General features: G+C 42.3%; 1 protein-coding gene across 2 annotated transcripts in view; it reads left to right on the forward strand.

Annotated features, from left to right (window-relative positions):
* Positions 1-18,543, forward strand: part of cdh13 (cadherin 13, H-cadherin (heart)) — a 299,980-nt gene that overhangs the window by 278,359 nt on the left and 3,078 nt on the right. For both annotated transcript variants that reach the window (XM_028958803.1, XM_028958804.1), the window contains 2 exons: positions 7,782-8,015; positions 9,804-10,019. In XM_028958803.1, coding sequence (XP_028814636.1) covers positions 7,782-8,015; positions 9,804-10,019 — 450 coding nt within the window. The remainder of the gene's footprint in view (positions 1-7,781; positions 8,016-9,803; positions 10,020-18,543) is intronic.

The following is an 18,543-nucleotide window of genomic DNA, read 5'->3' on the forward strand; positions in this document are numbered from 1 at the left end:
GATATTATATCTCCTGCTGAGCTGGGGCAGGCACACAAAGATACATTGGCACAGGCACAGATGTGGCCTCAACTCAGTCTGAAGGCCAGTGCTGCTATGGAGTGGAGAGGACAACAGGTGTCCTGCAGAGGAATCAGCGTGAGGGTTTTTGCACAGGGACAGTATAAGCGAGGAGGAAGGACTGAGGAAGATTTGGGGAGATTATGGCAAAGAGAGAAAAGAAGAGCTAGTCAATAAACTGTTTCAGGCACAAAATGCTAGGAATGCATGTGCTACAAGTACATATTGCCTATAGGTTGTGCATGAGCCGTTGGGATTTGATTATGAAGGAGCTTAATACTTCCAAGGTGAACCCTATAGTCAACCACTTCGCCTTATATTGGTGAAGACTGGGCTGGTCCAAATTATATGAACAACTCCTCCAATGTCTCTTTATCAAAGAGTGAGAGAATGGGCCAGGAGTGTGAGAGTTGACCAGCAGTAATACTAAATATAGACAAAAATATATGAACAGTAGTGGAAAAACACAGGAATTAGGGAGAGTTGACAGGTATGGCCATGGGCCACACTGAACTTTTTATACACTGCAGTATTCCCTTAAATTTTTGGCCCAGTTTTCGGCTATTATGATCTAGAACAGTTGCTTATATGATAATAAACTGATAGCAAACTGATTTAAATGCAAAAATGGAATGGCTAAACTAGATACAATTCATACAATAAATATAAACAGTATTCAAGTCTGATGTTCATAGTGTAGACACTGAAAAGCTGTCTGATGTTACGGGCATTTTGTGGCCATAACCATCTAAACATATCTGATGTGCTTGCTTTTGCTGCATGCATGAAAAATAGATACCATGCCGAATCTTGCATGCGCCACTACAGGCTGAAATGAAAACCAAAAATGTTCTGTAGTTGGGTTGACATGCTTTTTTGCATCCCTGATTAAAGTGTTGTGATCAGAGGCAGTATCGGAGCTGGGTGTTGAGTATAACAGGATATTCTTCAGCCAGTGACGCATAGCAAAGAAAAACACATTTTTGCTATGGGGGTTTAGTGCCTTGTTTCGCCATTGCTGACAATGTCACAACTGTGTCCCAGTTTCCTTTCATACTGAGCCTTTCTATTCACCAACTACACAATAATTGACTTGGCAAGACGTGTCGGCATTTTCAGTGTATTCTTTGTAGGGTAAATAAATGCCCAGTTATGAATTAATCACGCAAATTAATTCATAAGAATGTGATTTCATTAATGTATTAATAATTCCACGTTTGACACCTCGTACCCCTCGAGAGTCTCGGGGGATTTTTAATAATATACTGATCTTAGTGAAAGTGAAAGTAAAGTGATGGGCATTGTGATACACAGCAGCACAGCACACGGTGCACACAGAGAAATGTGTCCTCTGCATTTAACCCATCACCCTTAGTGAGCAGTGGGCAGCCATGACAGGCACCCAGGGAGCAGTGTGTGGGGACGGTGCTTTGCTGAGTGGCACCTCAGTGGTACCTTGGCGGATCAAGATTCGAACCTTCTGATTATGGGGTCTCTTCCTTAACCGCTAGGCCACCAATGTAATCTATGAATAACGAGGGCGTCCCCAGAATTATTCACTATTACTAATAAACGATCATAATATAGAGTTGGCGTGATCTTTAGGCGTAGTGACCTTATATTTTAACACAGGAAAACCCGTTACGCCTTTCGACGGTGGTTGCTGGATGCTGCACCTAGTGGTTGATGATAGGCTAATCGAGCGGTGTGATGAGTCGAGCTATTTCACTATTGATCCCCACTTTGGCAATGGTGTGGTCCAATAAGTAAAGTTTTAGGAGACAGGATTTAAATCATGTGGCAGACCCCCATGTGCGGGATGGGTCTGTGTCCTCTCTGTGAACCTGTTGAACTTTCTTTATGCTCAAAGTTGTCAGCATCAGCCACACCGTTAAAATGTATTTCTTCTCATTCAGACACATTCATCAACATAAAAGGATACCAAACATGACCTACTTAGTGTTTCAGCATGGCATAAAATATATTTTACACTAATACACTTGAATAGATTATGGTGGTATATTAATAAAGTTTGATGTATTAATGCTGATGAGGGTAGAATGATTTTGGATCTGTTTAGAGTTATTTGGAATCCTGTATGTCTTGTTTATCAAGCTTTAATCGATCGGTCCATACGTGACTCCTGTTTGTAAGCACATTCTAACAGATGAGGGGTGTCACGCCCGTTTGGCATGGCGAGGCAGGTGAACTGAGATGATGAGAAGACTTGACGAAGAAGAAGGACACATTCGCATGACGTCACGAAACCAGGGTTTAATCGGTGATGAACAGGACAGGGGAGGCAGCTGGTAACATGTGAACATGTAACATAACAAAGACCCGACGGTGAACAGAAACGAACAGGGCAGCTTTATACACTAAGACACAGGTGAAAACGATTAGGAAACATTACACACGACAAACGTGAACCCCTTCCAGACCGGATCATGACCGTACCCCCCATCCTAGGCACGACACTCGGCGTGCCCGCCAAAGCAGTCCACAACGGAGGTAAGGGAGTCCATACACAGAGTCTTTAAGAACACGAGTGGAAGATGAGATGAATCAAGATGAGTCAAGATGAGGCGAGATGAGAAGAGATGAACGGCTGAGATGAAAAAATGAATGACTGGTCTGGTATTCATGATGGATGAGCGGCGGTAGTCCTGCGCAGACGGCTTCAGGCCAGTGTGGTACCAGCACCTTGTGCGCCATCCACAGGCGTCCGCCGCTCCAGTCAGTAACCCCTCCCGGACCGGATCATGACAAGGGGAGAAGAGAAAAGGAACCACCTCTCAGCATGGCGCCACAGTGTCTAGTACGTGGGTTAGTCATAGTTATCATGGATGGCTAACTCCTGTGATCTTTGAATTACGGTGCTTGGTGATCTTTCACTCCTCTTCCAGAGGAGGGGGAGATGTGAGTGCTGAGAGTTGGGAGGTATGTTCGACCATCTGGATTTGACCTCTGGTTCTGGGGTGCAGGAGGTCTGTTATCTGGCTTGAGATAATAGTGCATCTGAATGCTGAATCAAGCTGCACATATAATGGTGGCATCCAACCTGTTCATGCTCCCTACATCTTATTCCTTACAGACATTACTCAAGTAGCAAGTGCAAAAGCGCCTGTACTAGTAAAGGAAATTCCTCATCGCAGTAAGAAAGAGCTACAAGATTGGAGCAACACATGAGGGGTTTTGAAGCATTTAAGGCTAATGGGTTCTCACCAGGTGCCGGTATTGGTCATATTTTTCTGGTGAAAGTCAAAAGAGCTATGATCATCCGACTGGCTCTGTCATTCAGGTTTAATTAGCTTCCAGCGACAACAGCAGCCCATAGGCGCCGTCTGACCGATTCCCACGCAGAGCGGCATTAAAGTTATAATAGAAAACGTGTTTGTGCCTGTCAGCCTGCAGAGAGTCGTGTTGAGGCAGCGCCGCGTTAGACGACCCACGCCGAGATGCTGATTTACCTTGGGAGACGTGGCCTATGTTTTACCCCCACATTTCCTAGACTGGGGTAACGCCCTTTACAGAAATGGCCAATCTCTGAGATTGATGCAGGTGTAAATGATAGGCCATGGGATGATGGCTCTGAGATGATTAGCATAAGCATTCATTTTATAACTGAGAGCAGAAAACAGGGGGGCAAACTGAGGTTGAGGACGCAAACTGTGCGCCACGGGCCGGAAAGGATGATGATGCTGATGGTGGCCGAGGGTAGACGATAGAGGCTGATACTGAGGAAGTTTGAAGGCCCTACGGAAGACAAACAACTATTCTACACATCAGCGCCTTCCGGTTTTGGAAGAGGTGGAGGAAATATTTTTAGATGTTTCATACATGCCTCCCATTGGAAGACAAACATTCAACAGACAATTTTTCTTTTTTAATCAGCAAATTAAAAGCAGCACAACATGAGGGTCTTTTTAAATGGTTTACATAGTTTTTGCTGTCTTTGGCTGTGTATGTGTTATAGGCTGTAAGAATAGGCTTGCATAATGTAACTAAAGCAGCAGAAAATAACAGAATGTAGATTCTGTCTCGGCCAAACATGACTTAGACAAAAAATGTATGCCCTTGTCTACAATGGACACATATGCAACCTCTGTAACCCACGTAAGCTGAATAAGCAATATGTTTCTTTTGCTGTAGTTCTTGCTATATTTGCCAGTGGAGATATGAGGTCAATAACTCTATTCCATGCAGCAAGGTACTGCTGAGGCAAAGCTCAGCATAATGGAATGTGTTTTTCGAGCTGCTGCTGCTCTATCGCTGTGGTGCTCTCTCCAGCTCCAGTACTGGAAGCGCATATGTGCCTTATTACCTTAACATGTCAAAGAGGCACAAGCACTCGTCAATGCGTTGTGTTACAAATCAAACCAGCAGCCGCTGCTTTCAGAATTTCGTTTTTTTTTTTAATGAGCGCACTGACTGCACATCTCTAAAGCCTTTTTCAATTGCTAAGCATAGTGTTACCCTTAGCAACCCTTCTACTGGCTGGCCCTCTCTCGGGATGGCTGTTAGTGGAGTGCCGCCGGCCTTGATCTTCCCGGCATTACTTGAGTTTCTACGGCGCAGTGTCAATGGGGCAGGTGCTTTAATAGAGCTAATGAGCTCATATGGTTATGACAAGGAAAAATAATAACATATAGTGTTTGTCATACAGAGTGTTCAGGAGTAGTCGTGCTCACAGGGAGGTTTCACGTGTGACTTAATGAGCCTCCCCCATTCTAAACTTTGTCAAATGTGGTGGTTTAAAAAAATGCACTTTGCAAATGTTGAATGCTGACAAATGGCAAACTTCCCTAAATTGACATGGGCACACTCAGCACAGCTGTTGTGCATTTGCAAATGCCCCCACAGAGCAAACAGGCTCATGCCATTACTCTTAACATTTCTTTAAAAAAAAAGACAGATGCAAACAAAAAACGCTCACAGATCCTACCCACGCATTGGCTCAGCAAAATCTCTCTGCTGGTTTCACAGAATAAGAAGATCCCATTACTAAGCAGTTTACAGCACCTTTTCTATGCACCCTAATGCTAACCCTTGGTACTACACAACAATGACTTTTTCCTCAAAGTACAGCTATGATCTTTGATTAACTTTTTGTTCCTGACAAAAATGCAATACTTGTTAGACAGCGCCAAGTACAATATTTTGTAAAATGTGTTTTACTTATTAAGACTAGCATTGTCTAATATTTGGGCCAATATTAAGGGTATAGATACATTGTGGCAAGGTTTATGCTGAATCGTTCACTCATGTTATGAGCATCTCATCTTTTGATTATGACAATATTGAACAAAGGAGCCATGAAGGTAAAAGAGGCACCTCTGAAAAAGCAGATTCATAAAACATACTTCACTTTCTGAATATTGCAGTATGCCTTTAACTGGCAAGAACAGGAAATAACAAATCAAGTTATGACCTCTCTATTTTTCTCTTAATACCACACTATATAATAAAGCAAAATCAGATTTGTACAGCCAGCCCTTCTCTGCTTGGTGCAGCCTCTTTCACTCATGATAAGCGTGATTCATGTTACCATGCAATTCTCTGTAGTTCTTTATTACATTCAGTGGCTGAATAAAAGCAAAGATTATGTATGATGTGTATAACCACCATGATAGTGACACTCCAACAAGAGGAACTAACCCAGTAAATCAACATTTAGATTGCTTTATAGTTAGACAATGTTGTGCAAAAGTCTGACGCTTAAAATTTTACTTTTATCTGTAACTTGGTTTTATATAAAGCAGAGGGTGTAAAAGTCAAAAGCATTCAAATAACAACTGAGATGCAGTAAAAAAATATATATATTTTCAAAGAGGTTTTTGATATCTATTGAGATGATGGGGAAAAGTAGATTTGTGTTGCTGCCCAAACCTCTTTAAATACATTTCTGACTTCCTATCTGCAGATGGAAAACAATATTAGGCTGGGCAGCTCAGGGAACAGCCTCAAGATAACAGGGCCAGGGACTTCATGTCTTTTCCCTTTAGTATGTAATGTCAAAATAGACCAAAATGAATAAATAAAAAATCGGTAAAAAGAAACTTTTTAAAAAGAGGATTAACTCATTTTACTGTACTGGTCTGTACTTTTTCAAAGCAGTGCAAGTAAATACAATACAAATGTAATATTCCATCAAATAATTAGCTTTATTTGCTATTCATTTTATGAACGCTAAGCCAAAGAAGTTCAGTATAATCTTAGTTGTACATGCTTGCTTGTTTACTTTACATGAGACCACTGTACATTAATAATGGCTGAAAGTCTGAAACTGGCAATAAAACCTCTCCAAAACATGTGGTTCATTCGATGCATTTCATGTAACTTTATCAACCTTTGGCAACTGGGAAATATGCTTCATGAATCCAGGCAAACCACAGCAAAGTCCATCCTGTCCCCCATCACATCTAAGCCTTTCAGCAACTCAGATTTCCGATCAAATGGATTTCTGCTTCACATTAAATGTCAGCTTAAAACACAAGACTTGCTGGTTTATCTTGCTGTCAGATCCTTTCCCCATCACACTGCTGCATCTGGAGCAGAGGTTGCTGAGGCACAAGGTCATTACAGATCGTGGAAGTTTAGATTAATTTATCGTCAGATGGTTGGAATTTGAAATGCGTCACTGATTCATGATAACCCACTTAAAAACATAACGTCATAACTACTACTAAGATGTAACATTAAGTGCCCACTGTTAAAGTAAAGTACATCTAGTCTATGTAATAGAAATTCATTTTTACCAAAATGTACTATTTTCCTTTTCACCCAGTGGCCCTGGGCTGAACATTTAGAAATGTGCCCGTGTGAGCTGAAAGTCTCTAGAATATTTCTTCTCTGACAGCATTGATTATGATGTCAGCATTGTCAAGGATCAATGGCATGGCCTTCTACAACCTTCTACTTCCTACTACTTCTACTTACCAGTGCCAGACTGCTTCAAAAACAAACACTTGGAATGCTGTTGCCATGCTTACCACTAAGCCACATTGAGCTTTCTAGCATGACTCAACGAACATTGGATCCCTGAAGAAGAGTCTTCCATGCTTAGGTGTCATAATAAAGTGAATGCACAAAAGGCTTAGTGAGGATTTCCACCTGGCTGTCCCTGTTCCCTCCCATAAGCCAAACACATGGAGGTTAAGTGAGAAGGAGAAGCTAAATTGGTCCCAGTGTGTTGTGGTCATGTGTCTATTACCCTGGGTGCACTTGAAGGTTGCAGCTTTCTCACCTGGTTTAACACATGGATGAGTGGAAAATGTCCCACTATGGTGAACAAGAGCGTAAACCTAGTATTGTGGCATACAATAGCAGCTGGCCCACGTACATGTTACTCAGTGGCTTTTCTTCTAACCTTCAGTGTGGACTATTAAGAGGGATTGTTTTGTTTACTGTGGGTGGTAGTAGCCTAGTGGGTAACACACTCGCCTATGAACCAGAAGACCCAGGTTCAAACCCCACTTACTACCATTGTGTCCCTGAGCAAGACACTTAACCCTGAGTGTCTCCAGGGGGACTGTCCCTGTAACTACTGATTGTAAGTCGCTCTGGATAAGGGCGTCTGATAAATGGTAAATGGTTTACTATTTATTTCCTTTTATTTTAATCTGATTAATTAACAATGTCTGTGCAGGACAGATCCTTTACATTCAATCAAATGCATTCAGGATTCTTCTGTAATCTTCTGTCTTTTTATCTGCCCACAGGTAGCCCACCTGCGACAGGTACAGGTACACTGATTATCACGTTAGAGGATGAAAATGACAACGCTCCATACGTCCACCCGTCAGTTGTACGGGTGTGTGAGGACGCCAAAGACATGAATGTGTTTGTGGTGGGCGGCCGAGACAAGGACATACACCCAAACACTGCACCTTTTAAGATTGAGCTGGGCAAGCAGCTGGGCCTGGAGAAAACGTGGAAGGCCTCCCGTCTCAACAGTGAGTTCTGTGGGACCCTTTCACATCTCACATTTCATGTTTTCAGTGTTGACTGCATTTTCTTTGTTACACAGTCTCTCCGAGACTTTGTACCATCACAATCATAACATTTGATTAAAATTCATAGGTTAGACTACTAATAATTTACACTTATATGCATGCTCTTGCCAATTGGGCAAGGGTCCACAAAGTGCCACAAAGTGTGCCAGCAGATTAGATTTTACATATCAGTTTTGTTGTTACAAAAAAATGTAAACTTCTAAAGTTGAACTCTCATACTACAAAAGAAACAAAAAAGAGAAAATAATTATTTTGTAATTCGCCATTGCATTGTTCTTTTTTAAGAACAAATTATAGCAAAATGAAAATATTGTATTATTATTTAAAAAATCTTGTGCAACCAGTATTTTGGTAACACTTAGTTTAAAATAGCACTAATTCATACTGTATCAAAAGCAATGAATGGCCTAGCGGATATGGAGGTGGACTTGTAACTGAAGGGTTGTGGGTTCAAATCCTGAACCTACAAGGTGCCACTGAGGTCACCTTGATCAAAGCACCATCCCCAGACACTGCTCCCCGGGCACCTTTCACTAAGGGTGGGTTAAATGCAGAGGTCACATTTTGGTGTGTGCACCCTGTGCTTCACAATGACATAAACACTTCACCTTCACTTTCACTTCACAAGTAATCAGCATCAGCTTCTCATGCATGTTTTAACAAAGGAATAACTAAAAAAAAGAAGTAATGCTCAAACATCTTAAACTCTCAAACTTACAAAGAAATCGTGGTTAAGTAATGTAAAAAATTACAGTCTTGCTATTTAGCTTGTGGATATTTTCACTTTTGCCATTTTATTCAGCATGAACATTACATTACATTTATGGCATTTATCAGACGCCATTATCCAGAGCGACATGAACACAATTGATAACTCATAATACTTGATTATGTTTGAGCATGATGTCTTCCACCTTTTTTTTGTGTGCATTAAAGGATGCATGATAGGCATTTGCATAGTAACATATGATGCAGTGCATTAATTAATTATGAATGAATGCTACTTCAGGTACCCTTATTTTAGTGTTACCAGTATTTTTATCCATCCATGTTCTAAACCCACATATCCAGGTGAGAAAGCTGCAGCCTTCAGGTGCTGAGAACATCCCCAGGACCAGACACTTGTCCATACCACACTGGGACCAATTTAGCATCTCCTCCTCAGTTAACCTGCATGTGTTTTGGTTGTGGAAGGAAACAGAACAGTCAGGTGCAAGTCCTCACCATCAGCAGTAACAGATTCAGCAGATCAGACATGTTGAAAGAGACAGGCTGAGAAAAAAAAAGTTGTGACTGACAAGACAGTAAAGGAAGATGGCTGACATCCTTTGACTACTGAGAAAAAGTGAAAAGTCTACCCAAACATTGCGCATATGAATAGCCTGTGTGTGTAGAATAGTGTATATGTGAAAACAGAAGAAAAGAAGACAAAATAAGACAGTAAAATGGGGCAATAAAAATAGTACTGACGGAATTAAATAACATAAATAACAAAAGCTATTCAACAAACAACACCTGGTGTTTGAATAGAAATGGAAGACTTTTCTTGCACGGAATCAATAATTCACATCCCTGCCAGACTGTGTGTGCGAGTGTGTGTGACTGTGTTTCCTCGTGTGTGCATGTTGTATGAGCATAAACATATGTGGGTTTATGCAGCAGCTGATTTATCTGTGTGTGGCTCTGCAGCATGTCTCTTTGGGACTCATTACCTGGCCTTTCTTGCAGCCACTCACTCGCAGATCATGCTGCTGCACAATCTGAAGAGGGCCAACTATAACCTGCCTCTGGTGGTGACCGACTCCGGCGTCCCTCCCCTCTCGAACAACACGGAGATCAAGGTCCAGGTGTGCACCTGCAAGAAGAACCGCATGGACTGCAGCAGTGCATCCTCAGTCCACACGAACCTGCTGACGCTGCTTGTATTTGTACTCTCCTCACTCTGTAAGTGCAGCTCATCTAACATGTACATATAATACAGGTCAATGGTTAGATGGTGAAAAAAATTGCATATTATTTACATGTGTTCAGGGAGAAATAATAAGTTATAAATAATTGTGAAATATCCAAAAAAGTTTGTTAAAGCTGAAGAAAGTCCCCCTTCCACCTTCCGTCCCACACACTGGCTGGATATCTCATGCAAAATCTCTTATGTCATTTCTTTTCATGAGGAAAAAAAACTCCTCCATATTTCCCGATGGATAGAACACTTCACACCAGCACTACTTTAAACCACTGCACTTCATGTTGAGCTGATAAAGCACCTCCACTGTGTGCGCCTCTTCTGCATAATCAGGATTACAACAAGAAAGATGTACGGCACACAAGGGTGCTCAGCCAAAAGGTGAACGCTGTACTAACACTGCAAAGGAGGGCGAAAGTAAGCCGGCGATATTGCATCCAGTGACAGATTTGCATATTTCTGAGGTCTTTAGCTGTCAAGTGGGTGTTCGTCATGCTGACAAAATGACCTTCCTTCCTTTGTGAGCAGAGCAGGAAAAAGAGGTCTGTCAAAGCTAATTTTAGCATAATGCAATGTGTTCCGAAGGGCCAGAAGGATTCTCAATTTGCCGATGTCAATATTTATGATTTTTCAAAATGCTGTGTAACTGTAGCAGAATCCACTGTCTATGTTACATTTAATCTGCATTGTTTAAACCTGTTATCTGAGTACACACCCAGTGTAACAAGAGCGTTCCATAGTAGCCAAGGAATCTATGGAGGTCGGAACAAGGTTATATGTGTAATTTGAAATACTTTATGCATTATTCAGGTCTTCAGTCATTTACTTACAGGCCTACAAATTTGATCTGTTCTGGGCTTTTGCTTAAACCGGAGCTAGGATGCTGTGGCTCTAGACCTGATTCATCTACCACAAGAATAGCTAGAATAAAGTGGACTGTAAAACCCTCCATTATCCATTGCCACTCATCCAAGTCAGGGTCACATGGGAGCTGGAAACTATTCCAGCATGCATTGGGCACCAGGTGGGTGAAGTCCCTTTTGAGGGTGGCCATCTGTCTAAAGGTAGGCACACACCTGTGGCCAGTTTAGCATTATAATTTATCCCAAGTCTGGATACTTTTGGGACTGTAGGAGACAACCATTCAGAAAACCATTAAAACCTTTGCAAGAGCTCGTAAGCATTAAGCACTAAAAGAGTCAAGATTTGAACTTTTGACGTTCCATTTGTGCTACAAAGTCTAAATTTAAATGAGATCTGAAACCTGGCGGGCCTTGTACCCACACACAGAGTCTGTAGATGTATACTTTTTATGAGCATTTCGATTCTCATTAAATTAGTCGTACATGCAATCCCCACATTGCATTGTCATGAACTGGTATGGTTAACAGTGGCTACACTGGTGTTCCGGCTTGTAATGGAAAGCAGTCAGCTTGATCAAATCTCTGCGTTCTGAGGCAGAGATTCTAAATTGCAGACAGCATAAACGCTGCATGGTTGCACATGTAACCAGTGTTCCACTGTTGGATAATAGCTCATCTCAGCTCAACTGCTCAGAGCAGATCTAAGTGCTACCTTTTTATCCCATTGCAACACAATGAAAGTTTTGCACAAATAAGGATCTCGGTGTATGCTTCACTGAGGTGAGAGATTACCCTGAGAAATAAGGACTGGTTTTCAGATCCCTGGATGCAGATTTTTTTCCCTGCAAGCCCAGGGTGTTGTGTGGAAGCAGGAATGCATAGAGCTTTGGAGCCATTCAGGGTCCTGAGCCTCCAATGCCTGCAGGCCTTCTCCTCTGCTCTCTCTCTCTCGCTCTCACTCGCCCCCTCCCTGGCTTTTCCTTTTATCCTCTGTGTCTTTTGTCTCCACTTTTCATTTTCTGTTTTTTTTTGGTGGGCTCATACTCTTCCGTTGTTTTGTACATTATACTGTTCCTACTGTCACCCCTGCATCCACCCCTTATATCTCTGTATCCATTCATCCATCTCTGTATCAGTTATCCCACCCCGTGTCACACTCTGTGCTTTGAATTCCTACTGCGTGGTCAAAGCCGGGCTACCTGTTTGTCTCGTGTGAGCCGGACTCTGTGGCATAGAGGAGTGAATGCTAATTGTCTGGCATGAACTAGATAAATGCATCGGTGGTCGCGCTGATGGATGTTGACCTTCATTATGCCAGCCTGCCACGCACTGGCATTCATTACCGCCCTGGCATTTATGAGTGAACCCCGCCTCAAAGCCACACGTTTATGTACTTTAATAGGCAAGGTAAATTAGCTCAAAGCTTTAATGGCCCTGCTTTCTTTTGTGCTGTTATAGCCTCAATGGCAGCTGTGAGGTACCAGCTATAAAAGACATCTTTGATGTATGCCTGATATGGCTGGCACAAAGAGAGTGCAGAGAGAGCAAAAGAGACACAGAAGTAGTGAAAGACACCCAGCATGTGTGTGTGTGTGTGTGTGTGTGTGTGTGTGTGTGTGTGTGTGTGTGAGAGAGAGAGAGGGACTTCCTGAGATACTAGATGTGTAAGTACAACCCGGCCATGGAGGTCCCCCAGTATCAGAGTCACCACAGTGTCTCATGCAGAGAAATGGCCTTCATTAGGGACAAAAGATCTCTGTTGCATAGACATGGAAAATTCCCTTATCATAAATCCCATCCCTGACCCAACTAAGAAATAAGGATGAGACCCTGGCTGTGAAGAGATGAGACTTTCGGTCATCTGATGCAAACCACATGCATGCAGACTGCGAGTCTGAACACTTGTTGGCTGCTTATCATGTTAATAAGCATCTCATGAAGCTGCTTATGAAGATGCCAACAGTGAGCTCAGCAGTCATGGTATTAAGGAGAGGAGACATCAAACACACATTATTTTGTGCTGTTAAAAAAAATCATTTTTGGGGGTGACGGTACTCAGCTAATTCTGTGGCATGCAGTTTGGGTCCAATATGAAGAATTCACTGAATTTCAGCAGTATTCTAATTAACTGCATGGAAAGTGTATGGACTGAATTCATTGCTATGTATTCATTAAATAAAGTGCAGGTGGCAGTCTGCAAAAGTGGTGAGTTATTATTCAGACCTAGAAGTTGTAATTTCATGAAGTCTCTCGCTGTCTGGGTCATGTGTACTTGGATCAGACTCACTCAGATGGAAGTCAGTCAATGCAGAGCTAATAATACACAAAGATGTGAAACCTCTGGATCAGCTCAAAAGTCATGAACCCAATAAACTCAGGGAGACATTCGCAGGAAAAATAGAGATGACAGACCTTCCATTTACCCTTTCAACTTCTACATTTAGAAATAGTCTTCTGAAGTGAAAAGTGAAGTAATTATCATTGTGATACATTGCAGCACAGCACACTGTGCACACAACGAAATGTGTCCTCTGCTTTTAACCCTCAGCTTTGTGAGCAGTGGGCAGCCATGACAGGCGCGTGGGGGGGACAGTGTGTGGGGATGGTGCTTTGCTCAGTGGATTCGAACCGGCAACCTTCTGATTATGGGGCCTTTTCCTTAACCAATACGCCATCACTGCCCCTAAACTGCTCTGTGGTGCAAATGTACTAGAAGTACACTATTGAAGTACATTGCCTCAGTGTAGTTCATTAGTAGATCCTGAGGAGCTGTTCATGGTTCTGAAAATAGACAATGCAATCATGTCATTTATTAAATTTTCAGAACAAATATTATTATAGCATTCAGTGTTGGGAGTGTCAGATTCATTAGACTATCAATCAGAATGTTAGAATTAAATTATTGATCTGTCTGTCTGGAATGAAGGATGAGATAGAGGCTGAACTACACTTGCAGGATAGACATATTGAGGGGAGGGTTTTTAAATCATAGAGAAGGTGCGTAAGAGCTGTCAATCACTGATATGGCACCTGCCAATTTTTTATTTCCTTGCTGGTGTGTATCCTTCATTGCTTGACTGTTTGTATAAATTCTGGCAGCCTCTATTCTGGTCCTGTTTTTGTATTGGTTTTGGCCCTTGTGCCCTTTTCTTTGTCACAGTTATAAATATACACTTTTGTTGTTGTTGCATCCCCAGCATATTTGGAAGGGGGATTTAGATAAATAAGTTGAGGTGGCACCCCAGAGACATTAGTTATCAACTGCAGCTATGTGGGCTGAGACTGTAGAAAGCCCGGTTCCAAGGCTCTGTGGGTAGAGGTCTATGCTTATCCTGGTACTCCATCAATCACCATCACCAGGCATTTCTCCACTAAGCGACTCTCTCTGTTTCAGCACTAGAGAGAGAAAAAAATCCATACCCGTGCTCTCCACTTCTGAAGGATAAAGGAGACCAGTGGGCTTGCTTTTGAGAAGCCCTAAATAATGTATGTAAGCCTCTGGAACAGCACAGATAGAGGCCATGTAAGAGTGCAGACAAATACCCCTCTGTTTGGAGGCGTCATTTACTGCAGCTAAGTCCCCCGCAAAATCCGCCAGCTTACCGGCCGGATTGGCCATTCTCAGCGGCATTGCGCACCGCGTTGATCGGTATCGGTATGCACGAGCAGCATTTCCATCATCCCCACACCAGGGCCGGCTCACCCCACTTCTGCTATCACTCTTCACTATGTTGTCCTACAGGTCAACGTATGTTATTTATGCAATGAATACATGCTTGTAGGCACTGAGCAACATGAATCGTTCAGAATGGCCACTGGACAACATTAGGCTCGGGTTATCAAAGTGTTAGGCTGCATGTAGTGTCAATGAGGCAACAAACAAAGGGCTATCTTGGCAAGCACATGAACCAAGGACCTGTCCTCTCATCTTGAGCAGTGTGCTTAATCAGAGACAGGGCAGCAACTGGTCCATTGCTGATGCAGAAGCAGATTGGCAACGCTGCACTGTCAGAGATAACCACACTGCTCCCTGTCGGCAGATCGGCGAAAGAGCAGAGGACAGAGGAGCGAAGTCTGCGTCGCCTGCTCAATTATCTCCCTGCCGCAGGTGTGGATTAGATGTGGGGAGCACCTCTGCGTGCCGTGAGATGTGGCAGAGAAGTCATGTCTAGAGTCTGTACACAGGAGAGGAGAGACGATCTGCCTGTCTGAGATTAAGGATGTTGTTTTTTTACATGGTAGGACTGGTATGGGTGTTCATACAGCAAGGTGATGATGTGTCAAGTGAACGTCCAGTAACTCTATGTTGTTAGAGAAATATCACCTGAACAAGTCAGTTTTTTTTTTTTTTAAACATGACAGCCTACATGTAAATTCTGATTGGAAGGACTGGGTTGAAAATGAAATAATAATTTCACACTATGTTGTAGTCATGCATGGGACTGGTGACCTATTCCCTGTTGCGCATGTGACCTGCTGAGGAAAAGCTTTTCTGGGAATACAGGTCTACGAGGACAGGCGACGACCAAAAAGATTGTAATTATGTTAACTGAAACTCGCTGACCTCGGGAAGGGAATCATATTTTCCTGGATTTCTTCTATTTTTGGAAATTGAGAATTGAGTATTGTAGAATGTGTGTGTGTTTGTGTGTGAGTTGGCAAATATGATTCTTTTAAGCTTCCACAGATCTGATAAAGGCGTGCCGGTTCCTCCAAAGGGGTGTGTAATTAATCCACATCCAGGGAAATAAGTCTGTAAGGCTTCCTGTTCTCTGCGTCCATCACAGCCCACTCTATTCCACTGATGTTAAAATCCCCTTTTCTGAGTCGATGGACAGATGTCCCTTTAATCCTGTCCCAGAACCCAGTAGAACCAGAGGAAGCAGAACTTCATTCTTCTTTCTTGTCTCCCTTTACATTTACATTTACAGCATTTCTCAGACACCATTATCCAGAGGGACTTACGATCAGATCAGTAATTACAGGGACAGTCCCCCTGGAGCAACTCAGGGTTAAGTGTAGTAAGTGAGGTTTGAAGCTGGGTCTTCTGGTTCATAGGCGAGTGTGTTACCCACTGGGCTACTACCACCCTTTGTTTTAATGTTGATGTTGCCTCTTACCTTGATAAAATGTGACCATCATTTTCCTTTTCTGTGCCCATTAACTGCGGTTTGCTTGTGGAGCACTGCATGACAAGCAGTCAAAATTTGCAATTTGAAACATATTTCACGTCTATCAAGTAAAAGTAAAACAAACCCTATTTTATCCCTTTGTGGTATTTAGTTTCAGTTCCTATATTTCAGAATGTATCCTCTTTTCTGTACAATATAAAACATGTACAATATGAGATTTGTATAACACGGACAGATACAGTCAGGGAAATCCCTGATTTTGTAAGTTTACCCACAAAATGATCTTTAAATTTAATGGTCAGTTTATTTGAACAATGAAACAGAACAACAACAAAAAAGTATACAAGTACTGAGATGAGAAGCTCCCAAGGTCTGCTCTTTACCTGTATAGAATACAATGATAGGGATAGGGAATCAAATACTTATTTCAATAATGAAAATGAAAATTATATATAGAATTTTTTGACATGCATTATTTCAGTTTTTTTTTTTTTGCTTTCTGTCTCTCGGTGTTCAAATAAACCTACCATTGACTGATATTTTTTTTAGTGGGCAAACTTACAAAATCAGCAGGGGTTCATATATTTTTTTGAAGTGACTGTACTTCATTATTGGCCAGAAGTGATACCAAAATATGATAACAGAGGCTGAGATGAATGTGTTAGAGCCTCTCAGCATACTTGAAAGAGCCTCTCAGAGTCATTGAAATCTCTCCAACAGTTTTTAATATGTAAGAGGCCTTTTTAATCAATTTCCTAAAAAATGAAGGATTTTAGCTTGTGCTTGAAGATGTGACTCATCTAGTTGAAGATCATTCCACCTCCTAGCAAAGACAGAGAAGAGTCTAGACAAATGCCTTCCTAGTACCTTGAGAGATGGTGGTCCAGTTGAGCAGTGCTGGAGGATCAGAGAGGTTGAGGTACAGAGTGAGGAGTGACAAAAGATCTGAGGTTGGAGGATGCCAACCCCTTATTGGCTTTGAAGGCATCAATATTTTCAATCTGATGGAGGATGTTACAGGAACCCATGGAGGGAGCGTAGTATAGAAGTGGTGTGGGAGAATTTGGGAAAGTTGACAAACAAGTTCTGGGTCAACTGGAGAGAGATCATCTGGAGATGCAATGACATTCAGTTGTTTTTGTGTCAGGTCTATCTCTCCACCTGGAACACAGAATATAGGCAATAGCCCATTAGAAAATAACCTCTTATATGTTTTTTTGTGTGTGTTATGTATTTTCATGATGAGAGTGAGAAAACAAATATAAAATATGAAAGAGGATCCATCAACATAATCTAGTGTGAGGAAGAACAAATAAAAGTTATCCAGTGAGAGTGGAGGTGGAGCGGGAGGGGTCAGAGTCGGAATGTTGGGTCAGAGGCTGATGGGAGTTATCATGTTTGCTCCAAATCCAGCTGACTTCTGCCACAAGCCCTTCCCCACCATCAAGGTGATGGTAATTGCATCAAACCTCCTTCCATTGCCCCGCCTCCTCTGGGCCACTTTCCCTCCCTCATTTACTTCATGTCTCAGGTCGCCTTGGAATAAACGTGACCCACCCTGCCCACCGTCTTCCTCCTGCAGGACCTGTGCGAGTGAGAGAGAGCAAGGGTCTCCAACTTTTCTTGCCTGAGCTCATTGCCTCTCAGAAAAGCGAGAGGAATTGATTTAGCTGTGTGTTTTCATGTTTCTGGGCGCTCACGTGTTTTTCTGTTGCCTGGGGTAAAGAATTACCTGGTGCGTTCCTGGGCCTCCGTCCGTGAGTAAAGGGTGCTGGAGTCTCATTATATTTGCAAAAACGCATTTCAGAGACACTAGAGGCTGCCAACGGCCGCTTCCTGAGCAATGTTCTACTCTTATTTCCCTTTCAGAACCACTTAGAGCCTCACAATGCAAAAGTGGCCATTGGAAAGAAAGAAAAGAAAAAAAACAAGCACCCCTCCCTACCCCGGCAGAAAAAAAAATCAATAGTTCTTTCCATTAAATATTCCCTCCATTGAATCGGGCATGCTTCAGTCGCCCTGGAGTTTTTTTTTTTAAGTCTTCGGGCCAATTCATTTCTTCCACGTCCTGCAAAATTACAGCTTGTGTTTTTCAAAATGCCTTCTTAATCTAATTTTGCACATGAAGCTCAGCAGGAAAGCAGGGGGCAGCAGAGGTGGGGGGGCATTCGGTGGCTCAAGGCTGGCTGTTTTCCCCTCAAAGTGGGACAATGAAGAATAGGGTTTCTTCAGTCATATTTGCACCCTGTGGCGACCTTGGAGGTTAAACCTACAAGACCAGAACACTCACATTATTTTTCGCTAACCATTAATCAACGCATTTAATAAACTGAATGTTCTGGTCTGAAGACTAAACGAGGAGTAAAATCTGCACAAAGCCGTTTTGTAGACATTGTTAGGTCTTTGTCTTAGTTTGATCTTAGCCCTATGAGTTATTTTAGAAGATCGGCCTTGCTTAGTACTGGGTCCGAGACTACTGATGAAAATGATCCCGTAGTTCCTGGGAGCAA

Source organism: Denticeps clupeoides, chromosome 17, assembly GCF_900700375.1.
Source record: "Denticeps clupeoides chromosome 17, fDenClu1.1, whole genome shotgun sequence".
NCBI lineage: Eukaryota > Metazoa > Chordata > Actinopteri > Clupeiformes > Denticipitidae > Denticeps > Denticeps clupeoides.